The 19056-nt window shown below is 36.8% G+C and overlaps 1 protein-coding gene across 4 annotated transcripts in view; it reads right to left on the reverse strand.

Moving 5' to 3' along the window:
- CCDC141 (coiled-coil domain containing 141) overlaps positions 1 to 19056 on the reverse strand; it is a 168252-nt gene that overhangs the window by 17901 nt on the left and 131295 nt on the right. For all 4 annotated transcript variants that reach the window (XM_074338695.1, XM_019739337.2, XM_019739336.2 and 1 more), the window contains 7 exons: positions 17165 to 17353; positions 16147 to 16326; positions 14178 to 14327; positions 5765 to 5905; positions 4808 to 5002; positions 3259 to 3442; positions 48 to 160 (listed from right to left, as the gene is read on the reverse strand). In XM_074338695.1, coding sequence (XP_074194796.1) covers positions 48 to 160; positions 3259 to 3442; positions 4808 to 5002; positions 5765 to 5905; positions 14178 to 14327; positions 16147 to 16326; positions 17165 to 17353 — 1152 coding nt within the window. The remainder of the gene's footprint in view (positions 1 to 47; positions 161 to 3258; positions 3443 to 4807; positions 5003 to 5764; positions 5906 to 14177; positions 14328 to 16146; positions 16327 to 17164; positions 17354 to 19056) is intronic.

The raw sequence follows: 19056 nt of genomic DNA on the forward strand, positions 1-19056 counted from the left end.
ATTTTTATTTATATCACATGAAAATACATATTCTGAGAAGACATTACCTTTAGCTTTTCTTCAAGCTCTGTGAGAGAGCCACATAATTCAGTAATAGATTCAAGAACCTCTTTGTGTTTTGCCACTATTTTCTCAGCATATTTCTGCCCTTCTTCCAAACCTGGGGAAAAGAAGGAATAAAACTATTTTTTTAAGATAATTAAAAATATTTTTTAGTTGTTTTTTTTTTTTTTCAATTACAGTTGACATTTAATATTATTTTATATTAGTTTCAGGTATACAGCATAGTGGTTAGATATTTACGAAGTGACCCCTCTGATTAGTCTATACATATTTATTACTGAATAAAACTATTTTTAAAGGTCAAATCCCTGGCCAAAACAAACAAACAAATAAACGAAAAACACCCATTAATTCATCTCTCCAGTGTGTGATGAAGTCCTGATAGATAGTAAGTGCTTAATAAATACTTACTGGGCAGATAAATAAATGAATGAAGGCATTTTTTGAAAACCAGGTATTCTAAAAACATGGTTACATTTACTGTACCAGGCCACTTTTATGTGCCCTGAATAATGTTGCTATGTTAATATTCTTAAAGCTCCATTCTAATCAGTTTTCTCCTGTTCAGAGTATTCAGTGCTTCTTCACTACCTAGAAAAGTATACAACCAAGGCCCTCCATAATATGGTTTTAACTTGCCTCTCTCAAATGTAAATCTGCCTAATGTATATCTAAATGTATATCTCACATATTTAATCTCTGGCCAAACTGAACAAATGTGTCTTCCCTAAAAATCCCCAGAGCCAATGAGTATTCTTTCCCATACTGAGAATGCCCTTCCCTGACTCCCTATTTCTGCTGTCAAAATCCTACCTACTTTTCAGGGTCTACTTCAAATGCCAACATTTTTGAGAAAAATTTTTAAATCTTTGCCAACTGGATTTCATCTCTTCCTATTGGAATAATAATAAAGGTATGTACCACGTAGTGAGTGCATGGGCACTTTATATGCATTATTGAATGTAGTCTTCCACAGGTAGGTTCTGTTGCATTTTACAAGTGAGGAACCTGAGGCTCAAAAGAGCTTCTTCAGGTAACCCAGATAATACCTGGAACACCACAATGTGAACCTTGACTACTGGAATCCACAGTTTAGGCTAAACTGTATTACACATTGCTGTGCGCTCAATTGTGGCCCTCCCAAAATTCAGATGCTGAAGTCCCAATCCCCAATATCTCCGAATGGAACCATATTTGGAGACAAGGTTTTCAAAGTGCTGATTAAGTTAAAAGAGGCCATTAGAGTGGGGACCTTATCCAATATGACTGTTGCCTTTATAGAAAGAGGGAGGGGCACCAGGGGAGCCTGCGCACAGAGGGCTGGCTGTCCAGGTGAAGCAGCAGCGAGAGGGTGGCCACCTGTAAGCCAAGGAGAGAAACCAACCTGTCAGCGCCTTGATCTTAGACTTCCAGCAACCAGACTGCAAGGAAAGGAATTTCTGTGGTTGAAGCCACGCAGGCTGTGGTATTTGTTATGGTAGCCCAAGCAGACTAATACACACATTATACCTTTCCACTGCCTCCACTGCATTTACCATATCATGACTTCTAGGCTTAGACTGTGGATTCTTGAATGAAGAAACTAGGTCTTATTTGTCTTTATATCAATCACAGTTCCTAGTAAATAATAGGTACTCAAAAAAAAATGTTTGAGATAAATTTATTTGCATTCAAATTCTGGATTTAATAATGCTTAGGTGGCCTGCAAGAGTTGATATAATATTCCTAAAGTATCTTCTTGATGCAAAGTTTTTAAAAATTCCATGGTTTCCATATTGAACAGATAAAGACACTTGCCATTCCATTATTCATTCAATGATTCATTTATTCATCAAATATTTGCTAAACACTTAGTATGTACCATGAAGCAGTGAACTAACAGGCAAAATCCCTTTTCTCCTGGAGCTTACACTCTGGTAAGGAAAGGCAGAATAACTATATAATATGTCAGCTGGTGATAAGGTCCAGAAATACAAAACATAGCAGGAAACAGGATCATGCATGATGGGATAGGAATATAACTTTTATGGAGTGTTGGCAAGTACTTATCATGTCTGAAAATTGAATAGGCACTGAAATACAGTGATTAAATATACTTGCCTTATCCTCAAGGAGCTTATGGTCAGTAGAGAAGACAGACAAATAAAGAGGCAATTATACTACAGTGTGAGTGTCTCCAAAACTTTTTGGTAAAACGTGTACAGTGACAATAGTAAGAATGCAACATCGCATTAGTTTCTATTAATTTTTCAATCTATATTCTATTACATTTGTATTTCTACCCCTTCCTTTGGACACCCATTAATAATTCATTTCCAATTTAATATTAGGTAGTGCAATATATATTGTTCTACAAAACTCTTATGGCTAACCATGGGTAGTGTTTCATGTTACCAAAGAGAATATCTATCTGGCAGCAGCTGTGGGTAGCCAAGGGAAGCACTTTGTACCACCTGTTGCTATCTTCTTTCCGGACTGGATTTGGCTGGTCACTGGGAATAAGTCTTAGTCTCATAGTTAGCAGAGAACTCATGCAAGGTATTCCTCAGCGCCCTCAGGGACTGTCAACACCCAGGAGGTTTCTTAAATGGGGGCCTCCTTTAGATAGAAGAACCTCTAAGATAATACAGCTGACAACTGTGTTATCTTTCCTAGTCGTGTAGAAGAAGAAAGCAGGACCCGTGAGATCATAATTGTGTTTTCCCATTTATGCCAGAACTGAGAGGAAGGCAAGGGAAACATTTTCACCTCTTGACTATGTCCATGAACCATAAGCCTCACAGAAATGAGAGACTTCAGTCTTAGCTTTATACTTTTTTAAAGTACTATGCGAGTTTTGTTTGTTTTTCAAGAAATCACTCTAGTAAAAATTAGAATTTTTTGGTCTAGATAAGCTGAGTATTATTCCGTTTTTAATACCTTGAAGATGATCAACAGGGATGAGGGAGAAAAGGGATTAAAGAAGGAGGGTTTACACACGGTAGTTTAAAGTCTGCAGGCTTCATCTGCAGACAGTTGTTCTTTGTTTCCTAGTGTTTATTTTTGCAGGTTGTGGGATCTTATGTTGGGCCCTTTTCCTAAATGGGTTGGTGTAATGAGGACCCTGAAGGTGTGCCAGACTCTGCTCTCTGCTGGATTAGGTGCCGTATAGCTTTGTTTAATCGTAAATCATTGGATACCTTAAACGAGACCTACCATATAATCGTTGAGCGAGGTCACTGATCTCCTGAATCCTTTCTTCTTGCTGAGGCACTGAGGGTATGATAAACTTATTGAACTGCTGGTGGAGACTTTCCACAGCATCCTTTGTCTTGCACTCTGTGGAATATTTTCCGACTCTTACAACTGTGGCACTTGCATCTTCACACCAAAAATGACACTAAATTAAAATGGGACAAAGCATAGATTAAAGCAACACCACCCTTCTAAAGTTCTTCATTTGGACACTGAAATACCAAATTTCAATTTCCTCAAACTTTATATTCACATTAGTTTGAATTCTGTAAGCCTTAAAGAAAATACCAAAATATGATCATATACTTCGCACTTGGATATTAGAGTCAGATAAAAAAGTAAACGTATGGCAATTCATTTGATTTTCCGGCTTTCTTAGAGGTGCCTGAAACACACTTCTTAAGAGGAATGTTGTATACTTACAAGAGCAGGCAGCATTGAAAGCTTATGGCACTGAAAAGAATCCGAACATCCGGTAAAAGGAAAGAAAAAAGCCCAAACACAAAAAATCCAGTCTAATTAATTGAAATCATTAACAAGACATGGATAAAGTATTGCCTGATTAACACAAATGAATTCTCTTTTAAGAATGAGATTTAGACTGTGAATTGAGGAACTATCATCTAAAGAATAGCATTTGACCTTTTAAAATGAAAGACATTCAATCATATTTTCAAAGTACAGTGGAGAGCTTTCTCACTAAAAATAAATAACCATGATGGAAGGGACATGTCTGACTAAGGACACCACCACTTACGCTGAGTGAGAAATAGAAAACTTGACTCTGTTAGAAAGTGGCTTTAAATAAGCGCCACAGAGCTACAGCAAACCTACGTACCAGTTATACAAGAATGATCGCCTTGTTCCTTCTTAGTATGATGCTAAGTCTAAAAGCTCTACCACGTTAGTGGTGAAGAAAGATGTTTTGTCTCAGAATAATGGGCTACAAAGAACACTCCAGAACTTCAAGTGTAGAGTTTCTTCAATATGAGCTGTGCAAATAACATTAACTTGTCAAATTTCATATATTTTATGCATACCCTACTGATTTTCTTCTTGACAAAACCAAAAATAACACCAATGACAATGTTTGAACCTCAAAAATCCTAGTATAACCTTTTTTTTGTAAACACTTTCAAATTCTGTGAAGTCAATATGTCATTTTGAGTATTTTAAACAAATATCAAGCAGTGAACATAATTCCATGATGATTAAACATCTTGAATTGATGAGGTTATGGGAAAATGAGAAATTTTCCTATGTTGCTGGCAAGAGTAAATTAGTAAAATCTTTCCAAACACCAACTGAACAAACAATCAAAACCTTGTAACATCCAATCCCTTTGGTCCAGCAATTCTACTTTAGGAAATTATCGTAAGGAATTAATTATGAAAAGGAGCATGATACATGGATTTAATGACAATAATAGCTAATGGAACATTGTTTTAAAGTAGCAGAGTAATTTTCTGAAAAAACATTACAACACGGATACTTGTAGAGAAGAGGATACCTCTTCAATCATCTCCTGGAGATGCTCAGTCAAGTCCAAATTCTTCTTGTAATCTGTTACAACTCTGTCAAACTCATCCACATGTTTTTGCAAATCCTTCATGGCTTCCAAAAGGATATTACCTTTATTATTTGGATAATTTAATAAAGAATCAGAAGTTTTAATCTCAACTTTTTCCATTTTCCTTTTCAAAGTCTGTGAGAAACAGGAAAAAAAAATTTTTTTAAATAAAATTCAACTTTTAAGAGGCAAGTGATTAAATATTGGAGAAAAACTTGAAAAAAACTTTTGTAGCTTCCTCCATTATAATACGTTAAAAATCACAATTATTACAAATGTATTTTGGGGGGGAAAAAAGGGTTTTCTTCCAAATAGTACATTGATTCAGCATTCAGCACACATAGAAAATTTACAATACACCAAGGTCTATTCCAGATTTCATGAATGATACTATGATTAAAAAAATAAGAAAATGGTCATAAAATCAGATATTTTATTGTATTCAGTAAGTTCACTGCTTCCCAGGAAAAGTATTTAAATAACTTAGCCAGCACATGTGATAATCAAGGTAGGTATCAGGGGCTGTAACCACAGGAGAGAAAGCTCCTAACACAAGCAGGTTATAGGAAAGGAAGAGGGGTACAGAAGAGGTGCATGTGTGTGCGTGTGCGTGTGCGTGTGCGTGTGCGTGTGTGTGTGTGTGTGTGTTGGGCAGAAGAATGGAAGCAGAGAGGCAAGGTAGGTTTGGCAGAAACCATTCTAGAGCTGCCTTCAAAAGATAGATCAATTTATTACATACTTTACATGAAGAACCCGATTGCTATAAAAATGGAAAACTACCTTTTTAGTCCCAATGCTATAAAAGGCCCAAGGATTAGGCATCTAGAATTGAAATGCAAATCATTTTGCAGCAATTGTAATAGTACATGCAAACATACACACACAGTTTCTTGTTACCTGTATTTTTTCAGCATACATATCAACTTGTTGAATTTGATATTTAAGAGCCTTCAGATTCCGAGCTTTTTCATTTTTCTTAGTGTAATTAAACTTCAAATTGTTGAATTTCTTTTTGGTATCTTTGAATGACTCTTTGAGCTACAGGTCAATAAAAAGAAAGAGGTGATTACCTTAAAATGAGAACACTAATATTTACTTGTAATAAATCAAAATATCTAAACACTGCAAAATATTCATAATCTTCAAAATGTATCTACAGTGATTTTCAGTAGAAAACAAATGAACATATGATGTGAATTTAAACATATCCTTAAAATATAATTATAAATTGCTCTTAGTACTTTTCGTAATTTATAATTGTATTACAGTTATAGACTAACCTTTGGCCTCCAACCAGTAAAGTTTTTAACGTGTCACAGACTTTCAACTCTAATTTTCTTATTTGTACTTATTTGATATAACTTTTCCCATTCATTCTGTTCTCTGTGTGCTAATATTTGCCCCAGCTCCATCCATCTCCCAGGGCTCTCTTACAGCCACCATGTATAAATATATAAGGCCTCCAAGGAACTGCTCATGTTGCAGAGGTCAATGAAGTTTTGACATTTAGACTATGTAGGATCGTGGGGTAGAAGAGGAAACCCATCGTGAGATTTAGTAGGAAAAGGACTTATTTGCCCAAATCCAGCAAAAAGTTATTTTTTATGAACAGTTTCCAGAAGAGATTTAATTCTTAGATATAGGCCATGAACTTCAGAGGTCCTTCAGAAATGGAAAAGTGAAGTGATAGTTGTCACCAATGATAGCAATGCTAATTTGTGTATAAACAAAGTATATGGCTAAACATTGAGAATAGGGCATAGATTAAGACAGTCTTAAGAACAAACAGTTCAGCTTTACTAGTGAACCAAAATTTTAAGCAGTCCAGTTCCATTGAAGCAGCACTTTCTGTGCCCCTCTCCGTATGCGAGAAGAACAAACATATTGCCAGATCACTCTGTTTATATTATCAGCAAAGACAAGGACAGAGAAAACATAAACCTTCTCAGATTATAGAGAAGCACTTAACATTAAGAATGGACAATATCATGAGTGATAAATTTGAGCACAGAAAAACCTTAAAATTCTTTTCAATGACATCAAATAAATTATTTGGGAGGGAATAAAGTCTGTGCACTGGCTAGATTTCAAACTTGCAACACAGAAAAGACATTATCTGCCTTAGAAAACACTTCTTTCTCAAAATGCTTATTTCAAATTCTGCATACGGTAAAAATAAAACCTTATCCTTATATTTAACACTTCTTGGAGATAATTATTTATAAAGCCCTAGCAAACCTGCATATAAGGAAATTATTAGACTGACACAATTTTTGTATCTGACACACCTACACTTATTCAGTGTTGTTTGTCTTATATGATAAAAAGAAGTGTTGAACATTAGTGTTAAGCTACAAATTAAACCAAGTATAGAGACCACATTAAACATTTACATTGATAAAACAGTAGCATTCTAAAGGAGTGGAGAGAACTATAGCGTCAAAATTTGAAAACTATTTCACTATTAGAACTCAAGAAAATATTTAAAAGATCATATTCAGTTGGAATATTTATGAGATAACCAGTTAGTATTTGAATTTTTGAATATGCATGTGTTTGATTTTGGTGGGAAAGGACAAATGCGGTCATTTGCGGTCAATGGGATTAAAGAGACTACATAAAGAGACTATATCCTGAATTATTCACATAAAACTTTGGAGGAACTTTTTTCTGTGTAGTTAAAATCTGTAACGATAGGCATAGTAACTACCACATCTGAGGAAATCAGAGACCCTTGTGTCTTTAAGAAAACATGTTCTCAATGGAGCGTTAGTGTTTAAAGAGTACAGAATTTCTGGTAAGATGATGAAGACATCCTGGAGATGGATGGTGGTGATTGTTGTACAACAATGTAAATGAACTTAATATCACTGACCTGTACCCTTAGCATAGGTAAGATGGTAAATTATGTATACTTTACCACAATTAAAAATAAAATTTATTTTTAATAAAAAAAGGGGGAAATAACATTTCTTATCATGAATATTTATACAATAAAATATAAAATATTATATTCTTTTTTTCCCCTTACTTGAACATGACTTATATTATAAACCTCAGTCTAAAGAAAAAAAGAAGGCTCTGTCATCAACCTGATAACCACTGCGTTACATCTGCTTGTTTAAATGGGAAAAGTCAACATCTATTTGAAGACTATGTGATGAATGGAGAAAGGCTGAGCCTTAACCCCTTTCATTCTAAACCATGAAATTTTAAGTCTACTTTGGATTACGAAATTTAAGACTGAGAAACGACAAGTGCAATTTTATTTCTGTTTACTTCAGAATGTATGCACTTCCACTGAAGATGATTTCTAAGGCCAAAGAATATTTATGGCGCTATGGGCGTGTGGTTCCTCTGACACACGTGCTCCTTTGACAAAGTTGCTGGCACTTTTCTCTTTGGGTCCTACTAGAAATCCATCTTATATCCTACACCTTTCCAAAGCTCAAATTCAAGACCACTGCAGATACAAGTAGAAGCATGCAGGAAGTCCCTTCAGCACTTAGATTTTCAGAAAAATCTAGCCATGCTTAATTCTCTTACCTGCATCTTTCAATATGAAAACTTAACTTCCCATCTAATCCCCACATAACTTATGATAGTATTTTTAAAGGAACAGTGTGCCATGGTTGCTTGGCTGTGCTAGCATTGTTCATGCAGCTGTTTCTAACTTTAGTTAGCTTGTCAACAATGGGGAATGGTGACGATGGCTAAGACAACTGCTCGACTGGAGCACATAAGCCAAAAAAAGGCCCAAAGTTCGAGACAAGATAAAGTTTATCCTATTAGAAATCTTTAAATGCTGTTATAATTCATATTCATAAAATTTCTGAAAGTCTTAAGAAAATCAGGAGATATTTTTCCTAGTAAATAGTGTGATTTTCCTATATTTCTACTTACTCAGCTCCTCCATAGTTGCTATGGAATAAGCAGACTAATAAAGCTATAATTAGGAAAATAAAATATTAAGACTTTAAAACTGTAGTTCTTTTTAAACCAGCAGAATGAGCATCTTCACCAAATTTCCCAGGGAGCAGTAAGCCTCTCTCAGGGTTAGGAATAAACAAAGCTTCTTTGAGAAGAAGCGAAAGGGAAAGAGGCTGACCACAAGGCTGGCTTGCTATTCTTAGTCCCTGACAAAGCTGGCTGAGGCAGCTTTGGCACGAGAACATATTATTTGTGAGTGCATGACTGGCAGAGCCAATTTATGTGAGGGATATGGGACATTTTAAAACTAAGGAAACGCGTTTAAAACAAAAGGCTTTCATTAGAACTATGGCACGTGGCTGGCCAGAAGCAAAAACACAAAACAAGTAGCCCAGTTCTCTTAGTGTCCACTTCATGAGCTTCATTTCTTGTCCATTATTGTGCCTACTCCAGAGAAAAAAAAAAAAATTTCTGATTGACGCCTATTTTCAGTAAGAGAAAGCTGCAAAGTTATCACCTCCCAGGGATGTTTGCACTTGAAATGCAGCAACCCAAAGACTCATAATTTCACTGGAATGATTTGTTACAATTAGTAATGGTATAGAATATTAGGCCTCAGTGCTGGAGAGATTTGGGGACAAGACTTTCTTGCCTTCCTTCCATTTGGCAACTGTACCACTGTCTTCCTGTGCTTAAGACCAGTGTTGTAGCAGCAGACAATGGAGCAGCGTGGGAAGAGAAGACAATTGCTCCATTTTAAATTGTACATGGCAGCGGGGAGCTGGTTAACTCAGTTGGTTGGAGCGTGGTACTAATAACACCAAGGTTTCTGGTTTGATCTCTGCATGGACCATTGTGAGCTGTGCCCTCCTTAAAAAAAAAAAAATCTACATGGCAGCATGTCTCAGTAGTACCTATTTTATCCATTCTGCAAGTTTTGTGTGTTCACAATATATTTAAGTTTTATTTTCTGGACATAATAACTATGATTTTACATTTCAGCTCTCTAAATTCTTTAGGAAGAAGGCTCATTTTGCAGATGTAAAGCACCAAACTTTTAATATAGTTTAACCCTATGGGATAGACATTTTCAGAACAAATTATAATCAATCCTATCCTCTTACACATACTAATGAATGAACCCATGGTGGAGCCTAAGAAACAGTGGCTGTGGCTGAAGCTCCATGGGCTTTAGTTTGCCCTAGACTCTGTTTCCTGAGGACTTTTGCATTCTTACGACCCGGCACACAGTAGCCACATTGATATTTGTTAAATGACAATATTTAGTTTTTTTTCTTAAAATGATGAATTAGGCTTATCAATCTGGAAAAAAACAATAATTATCTGTACTATACCATAGTACTGCCCCCATCAGGTGTTTTGCCCATCTATACACTTCTTCTCTGCTTCCTTTCCTGCCAGTGGGTGACTGCCCATGGTCATTCTGTCAATGGCAAAGAACCATCCAATGTCAGGAGGTTTGATTGAATAGCTGTGTGTGTGTGTAGAGCTGCACCATTCCCTTATTCTAATTTACTGCTTGTAATCTGTCTTGTACCCCTGGAACTGAGATGAATGACTTACCCAAACTGACAGAAGAATTTGTGTGATTAGAACACAGACTCTGACATATGGGTATCTATTTCATAGGTTAGAGTCTGTTCTAATTACACAAATCACCCCCCTCTCTCTGTTTTCTTCTTGATAGGTAAGATGTGGCTACAGTATAAAAATTTCAGGCTAAAGTGATATAATTATATGAAAGCTTCTGTTTGTAAAATTTATTTTGAGAAAATGGATACCAACCAAATTCTGTCATTACTATTCTTTTCAGCAAAGTAATTGTTTGTGATCCATAGTGAGACTCTAGCTACAAATTTCTATTAACATCACGTAAATGTAAATTTTTTTTGGTCAGATTGCAAGAAGAAAACATGCTCAATATTAACTTACTACATTTCTAAATGAACACGTGTAAAGAATGAGTAATCATGTTCTGCTATGTAACATGGCAGAGAATGTCTCAAATGCTTTGTGTATTAACAACTTATTTATATTGCCAGGCAAGAAAATATGTAGTGAAATTCAACATTCATGTATAGAAACATATCTTTGTGTGAAATAGGTGAGAAAAAACTCCATAAAATATGGCAGTCAGAAGGCTGTGTTATCCAGTGGGTAGATGTGGAGAAAATGAAGTTTTATAATTCCCCATGTCATATAGTATATGAAATTAGAAAATAATAACATTTTACCCAAAGATAATCAAGGCACAAAACCATGGCTCTCACTATGCTGTACACCTCAAACTAATATAAAATATACTGAATGTCAACTGTAATTTAAAAAATGTATAGTCACAGAATGTGAAGTACAGCATAAGGAATATAGTCAATGGTATTATAATATCTATGTACGGTGTCAGATTGGTAGTAGAATTGTTGGGGTTCTCACTTTATGAGGTGTGTAAGTGTCTAATCAATATTTTATTTTGTACACCTGAATTTAATTTAAAAAAATAACATAAAAACCCCATGATTCTTTGTCTTTAAGGAATTATCACATTAAAAAAATCACATATAGAACACCTTTCTTTATTTTGCCTTGAGGTACCAAGTCCTTTCCTAAGGGCCTTTAGTGGAGGTAAAACCACGTAAGTTAGCTATGCCTACATCAAGAAAGTAATTTTGAAATAACTAAATGAACCACGCTATTATATCAGCTCACATGAACAGCTTATAACAGATACGCCAGAAAATAAAGATAGAAGAGGAAAGCATAGAAAAAGGATACATTTAACATCAGATCATGCAGTGATTGAATGGACTAAAACATTAAGTGAATGGTGAACTTTGAGTTTAGCAAGTAACAAGTGGGTTTGTGGCCAATAAATGAGCCTCTAGCCCAAAGCTGACTCCCTGCAACACTATGAACAGAAACTCTGCAGTCCTGTTTTACACTGTGTGTGTGTTTAGAGCTGCACCATTCCCCTATTCTAATTTACTGCTTGTAATCTGTCTTGTACCCCTGGAACTGAGATGAATAACTCAGATGAAAATTGCATACACCTCAGTTTTCTCATCTGAAAAAATGAAGATATCGAACTAGACATACTCCAAAATCTATTTCAACTCGTGAGTTTCCAAGAATCTCTTTTAGCGCATTAGAAGCAAAACAATGTGGTTTCAAATCAACTTAAATGCTATGCTTGGTCTAGTTCCCTGGTGGGATACCTGATTTTATTTACTTTTTATATAGAAAAAAGCAGTGTAATATATTGCTTTTAATTTTACATAATATTTTAAGTACCTATACCAAGTGTTAATGATAATAATAATAAAAATATCGTGGTGTCACATATTATCACCACTTGGAATCTGGCCATCTGTTTGCGCACTGAGATTCACAAAATAAACTAGAACACACAGATCTTTATTTTACTAAAGGTCACTGAAAATGTTCCTTCTGAGTATTTTCCCATTTAGGCTCCTGGTTGGAAAGTCCAGGGTGTAGACACTACACTGTGACATGCCTGCTATATCTCTACAAGAAAGGAAGGGGGGGAACGGACCAAAGATTTAAAGATCCTTTAAATGTGAAACTGTAACCTACATCAAAGATTAGTTGGATTTGAAGTAGAAGCAAATGGGAAGAGTAGCTCTTTTAAAATTAAGATCATGTTCAAGTGAGATCTGATTCCTAAGTCAAACCAGCACATATCTGGTTCCTCATTCCTGTTATGGTACAGACAATCCTGGGGCATCCCTACTATGACTGGAAGGGTCATCTGTTATCCCTGCCAGCTGGCTCCCAGCACAGGCCCATCACGAGGCAGCCCCTGTAAATAGAACCACTGTGGGAAGGGCCTGAACAGAGAGATCCAGCTTCATAAAAGCCACAGCACTTCAGGGAGACAGAGATGGAACCATCGGGGGCTGGGAATAAGCCTTAGCCAGACTCCTTTGTGGTTTCAGTAGATAGAGAGCTTACCATCATGACAGGGAGAGAGATGTTTGGCAAGACAAGTTTACACAAAAAAGAAGGAGAAAGAAAAGACAAAGAGAAAGAGGAGGAAGAAGAGAAAGAAAGAAGATAATTTGGAGAAAAGAGTAAACAAATTGTTTTCCTGGCTGGGAATCTAAATTCCGTAGCCGTGGGGAGAATAATGCTCTCCTTGAGATTGTTTCCCTTACTAAGATCTGACTGAAGTGTTGTTAGCTGGTGCACTGGAACCAGAAGAGAGCAGGCTACACTATGGGTTTCACCCCGAATGAATCTCTAGCCCAAAGGACTCCCTGGAACAGACTCTGAGCAAAAACGCTACAGTCCTGAAGCATATTGCTAAAATGAACATTGTTGTTGATGTTCCTTTCTGTTTCCCTCCTGTTGAGTGGGATCCAAGTGGCCTCTCCTGCTCTCTCCTCCTCTTACTTCCCTTGTAGCCACGCTTCCCTCCTGCCTGGCCTGTGGCCTATACAAGTGTGGTCCGCAGGAAGGGACACCTCAGAGCTAGGCCACTGTCCCAGGTCAGTTAGGCATACTTTAGTCCATACTCTAATGTTGTTTGGCAATATTTGATATATGTTGGACCTAGATTGTGTAAACTGGTCATAAACAGAACCTACAAGAAGGTTTAGCACTGCCTTCACTCACTGTCCTCTTTCCCAATAGAGGTGTGACTAATGGACTCAGAAACATTTTGCTCTGTGGGGATAAATCTGGAATTATGGTACCTTGTGTTCTGCTGTTAATTCCTAGTCAAGAATCGAGACCCTTGCTATCCTGAACAGGTGAGCATTTGGGTGGAAAGTTTAACTAGTGGAAGGAGATGGTTGTGGTTTAGTATGTGTCTGGGGGTCGAGGGTCAAGTAGAATTGAGGGAGAGGAGGTGGAATCATGTGGGGAAGAGGTGATGGACGCAGAGGACAACTTTCATCTGTTATTTCTTTTACTCTAGGAGTTGTTTTGCCAGAAAAGCTACTCTGTGTAAATATGAAACCAGCCACACTTGACTTTGGTGATAATACCTTGTAGCCTCTGAGGCAAAAAGCGGGCTCTCCTGGCCCTTAGCACCCCCTTCGCCATGCGTCAATGGTACCTAAATAGAATTTCAGCAGGCTGGAACTGGCTGCAAAGGGATACTGTCATCCTTTCTGCCCTGACAGGCAGTATTCACTCAAGCAAATGACAACTATAAGGATTTGAGTAGGGGAAAAAAGCAACTGAGAAACCGTCATACAACATTTTAGGTTTTTCTATGCATTGACAAGTCTCCTGATCGTGTGTGTGTACGCGCAAATACATGCACAGACATTGTAACACAGGCTTGAGGTTCACAGAGGCTTTGGACAGTGTGTCAGTTTTCACCCCTGCCACCCACCTCGTTTATCTCTTCCCTTGTGGTGCAGTAGTCCAAGCTGCAGGTCAGGGTCTGCTCATACTCCTTGGCTTTGGTGCACCAGTTCTCACTGTCCCTCTCCAGGATGTCCAGCTGCTGCTGTAGGTTCTTTGCAGACACATTAGAGCAGTTCTAAAAATGAAAGAGAAGTGGAAATGACAAAGGGGAGAGCAGAAACAGCAATGAGACGAATATGCTATTTACCTGCATTATGGAATTCATAAGTGACATTTTTAAAAAAATTAGGCTCCTGATTTATTTTATCCTAAGCATATTTGAATATAATACTGTCAGAAAGAAGCCAGACACCCAACATGATGGGAAAGGCAAATCATTACATTTCTAGTCTTGAAACTTAAGCTTTGAAGATTTGCTCATCACACCCAACTCTTCAGAGACACCATTCATTAGAGGGTATAATTTTTACTTCAAAAGGCATCAAATATGCATTAAAAACATTCAGCTTCTGCACTATAATTTTCCCGTCAACTTGAGCTTAACCTCAGGTTCATTATGCAAGTGCTCCAGTCTCCACTCAGAAGATGGTTGTGGAGGCCAAGGCCAGACACGATTGCAGAACAATTTACATTATTTGTGCAAAGTGAGATGTCTTACTTTTTTAATTTTCTTTAAAATAAATTTACTAATAAAATAAAACTCTTTAAAAAGAAAGCTCCTTCTTGGTAAAAATGATTCTACAGTGACAGATATTTCTATGTCTTTCGAGTAAAAAAAATACCTTTGGTTCAGTATACTCCATACAGTTTAGTGGATATCTAAAATTAACTGTGAAATAAAATTGGCCATTATGATTTTATTAGTGTTACACATATTGGATAGAATAAACAATCTTTTCTCCCTTCAAATTAGGAATTTGGAGAAGGATCGCTCTCTCTCTCTCTCTCTCTCTCTCTCTCTCTCTCTCGCTCTCTCTCCCCATATATATATATTTATATATTTATAAATGTGTTATTTATGAAAATTTGATCTGGAATTATTTCCTTCTCTTTTAGACTCCTTTGTTAAGGTCATTTAAGTCAAATAAATCAGACCAATGACTAGCACCGAGAACCTTTGGTTTCCACCAAGAGGCTCTTTCATTTTGGGCTTTCTCTGGGCCTCAAATTCTTCATCTATAAAATAAGAGTCCTGGGCTATGTGATCTCTAGGATACTTTCCAGATCTGAAATGCTAAAGTAGTACTGTCCAAGAAATAAAGCATGAGCCACATGAATAATTTTAAATTTTTTAGTAGTATTAAAAAGTAAACAAACAAAAAAAACAAGTGAAAGCAATTTTTACAATATAACTTTATCAAATATGTCCAAATATCAAAATTTTACTATGCACCTAAATATAAAAAAACATTAATAAAACTTTTTGTACCCAAATTTTAAAAATATTAATAAGGATTTTTATACCAAGTGTTGAAATCTGGTGTGTATTTCACACTTAAGGCACATCTCAATTGTTGCCAAATTTATATCAGAAATACTTGATCTATATTTAAATTTTGCAGAGTTTGGAGTTTAAAATGTAGATTTCCATAGCCAAGTTGTTCTGAACATACTTAAAAGTTTTCCAGTAACTACACTGAGTGTCAATTTTTCAACTAAAATTAAATACAACTAAAAGTTTAGTTCCTTAGTTTCTTTAGGCACATTTCAAATGTGAAAAAACTGACTGCTGTCTTAGACAACACATCTCTACCTTTTTTTAATTAGCATAAGAATCGATGTATCAAACAAGACTTTCGTAATCAGATTTTTTTCTCCATAAAACGTTTTTCTTTTGTTAGAGGTGTTAGAAACCCACCACTAACAACTACCCCAATGGTCGAATGTAGTTTTTAATTTAACATGTACCGGGCATTCTGCCTGGTTTTTTTCTCTATTGTAGCCCAGCTCCCAGCTCAAATTAGGCATGAATGGTGGTGTTCTAAGTTGCTTACCGGCCGCTGCACTAATGAGATGACGCCCACTCCCAGGGAAAGGGCCAGTTTGTGGAGATGGTCTATATGTGCCTGCTTTTCCTGAGAGCGACGGAGGTGAAGCTGGGCATCACGAGCGTTATCCAGTTCCTTGGGCTGATCTAGAAACTCCAGTTCTCTTGATTTGATGAGATGTTCCAGCTGTAAGATAGGACATTAACAATTAGTATGAGTTTAATATTTTTATAAACACAGCTTTTTTTTGAAGCCTATTTCCTATATTTTATTAAGTGGTCAAGCTGCCGCCAAGCCCAGGTATAATTATTAGTGTCAGAGCCAAGCAACAGTTACAATGCTGCAAATGAATAGGGTAAAATTGGGAATAGGGTACTGTTGTCAGTTCTATTAAAGAAGAAAACACTCTTTTTCATCACAGCCTAAAACCTTAGCAAGATTTAGGCCTATGATCTGAGTAAACTCAGAGGCTATTTTAAAAGGATATCAATGTATCTCCATTTTCTGTGAATAGAGGCTAATAACTGAATTTTTACTGAGCACTTATGTGTCAAGTAGTTGAGATACAAAAAAACAAAAATTGAATTTGTTTTCTTCCTTCAAAAAGCTTACATTTGAGTTGGGGGTAAAAAGTAATTAAGAATCAAGATGCTAAAATGACAGATGTGGGGAATAAGCAATGAGAGTTCTAGAAATTTAGAAGAGAGGAAAATCAGTCCAAGTGAGGAGGCAGGATTGTTGAAAGGACAGACAGGGTTTAGATTGTGGAGAAGAGGCAAAAGGACCTGTGGGATAACAGCAGCCTGAGAGTCAGGGAGTTAGGAATGTGCGTGCCATCTTTAAGGGACATAAAAGGAGTTGTTAGGCGGGACCATAGGGAGGCTAGAGGTATAGTGAGAGAAAAGTTGTGGAAAGCTCCTCATATCAGAAGAAGCAATTTGGCTTTTATTTGTTATACAGTAAGCTGTATTTAACGTCATAGTTTAAAACTGAGGGTCTTCCAGACATCTGTGACAGGCCTCACCTCTTCCTTGACTTGGTGGAACTGGACTGTCTTATACAGGAGGTCCTGGTAGTCTCGGATTCTCTCTTTCTGTTTCTGATGGAAGTGGATGAGTTCCTTTAGCTGTTGAGACTTCTCTTTCACCTGCACTCCTTTGGCACCTAGTTCTTCTGATTCTTTTATAATGTACTGCACCTCATCACTCAGTTGCTAAAGGGTTGACAGCAATAAAAGAAATCCAGCATTTAGAGAGCTTTTTTACATTACAACTGACTGTATAAAGATCTAAATAACCAATCATTCTCTCATTTGTTAACAAAAACTTACTGGGAGCCTCACCCCCACTCCCACAAATCCAGGCATTGTGTTTGAGGCTACTGTTACATTATTTCGTCCCTGTTTTCCCAGGATTTTCTTTTTTCTTTTTTTTTTAATGATGAGCAATGCAAAAAAGTATTTCAAAGTTAGGTGGTGAAATGGGAAGACATGTATTTCTATAGCACACTAGATATTCTAGTGATCTGTTAAGGAAATGTATTTCAGATATTTTACGAAGCCATGGTCATCTCTGATATTCGATACAGACAGAATCAGGTGGTATGGCAAGAAAACCAAGAGAAAACAAATATAAAAATATATTGGGGAATTACTTGTCCTCTACGATAAAAGAATGATGAGAATGAACCGCCAGCTGAACAGCAAAATAGATATGTGGCTTTAAATGTGGTCAACTCAGAATCTACAAATAGCTACCACATGTAGGGAGGGATAAATTGCCTTTCCTTTTACCCAGCACTACTCAGATATCCCTCATAGGAATCAAGATCGTCAGGGAGAACTTGCAAAGGGTGGATAACTCAAAGAAGAAGCTACTATAATTTCAGGGATGGATTTTATAGCAAAGATAAAAATAATGGAAATGATTGAGGCTAAAGAAATAATTCGCAAAAGAGTGACAGAATAAGGGTCTTTAAGTTCAAATCGAGCAAGTGGGCATCAAATATATGCACATCACAGTGACAGAGCTAAAGAAGCCACGGAGTTATACATATACGCCTTCGTGCACATGTAGGGGCACATGCACAAGCACACGCAAAATGCAAATAAGCAATAACACATGGTATGTCAATGCACTTAACATGTAGGCTAATTGAATTTTCTAAGAGTTTGAATGAAGAGTTCACTGTGGGCTACGATGTTGTGTGTGTGTGTGTGTGTGTGTGTGAGGGTGGTGATATTATATCAGTTTGTCTTAAAGGAACCTAAATTAGATATTCCTTAAAGGAACCTTCAATCTTCTGATTCTGGGATTCTTTAAGGCCAACATTTACAAAGTAGTGACAAAGAAAACAAAACGAAACACAGGTATCTTAACTTTGCATGAAAGAACAAGAATGCAGGCAAGAGGATAACTGGGAACCATTTTTGGCAGTTGTGTCAAGTTTAGGAGCAGCAGGAAGGGGTTGGGGGCTATGGAATGCATTAGCAGCAGGGCCTGGGAACATGACTCATGGTTTCATCTCACATATCCTGAGGGCTCTCTGGGAGAGAGAATAGGAGAACACAGCAAAATTCCTGGGAGGGTGGCAGAAGCCTGGGTGCCAGAGGGTAGGGCTAGTGACATCACAGTGGTCATTTCAGGGGCAGAGAGCAGCAGAGCCTCTGTGTCAGAGGTTGCTCATCCTTGTTCTAAGATGCGTTGATCTAAAACATGGCTATCCTCCTAGGAAAATGATTAGAATGACTATAGATGATGAATATATTAATAAGAAAATAATTTAATGTAAATTAATCTAAGATAAGATTACTTTAAGAACATTTTGTAGCCTGAATGTTTATGTATCATCTAATATAGACTAGTGCAGAAAAACAGTAAGAATAAATCTGTTTTTAAGTGGAGTTTTAGAAAAGCA

This window comes from Rhinolophus sinicus, linkage group LG01 (genome assembly GCF_036562045.2).
Source record: "Rhinolophus sinicus isolate RSC01 linkage group LG01, ASM3656204v1, whole genome shotgun sequence".
Lineage (NCBI taxonomy): Eukaryota > Metazoa > Chordata > Mammalia > Chiroptera > Rhinolophidae > Rhinolophus > Rhinolophus sinicus.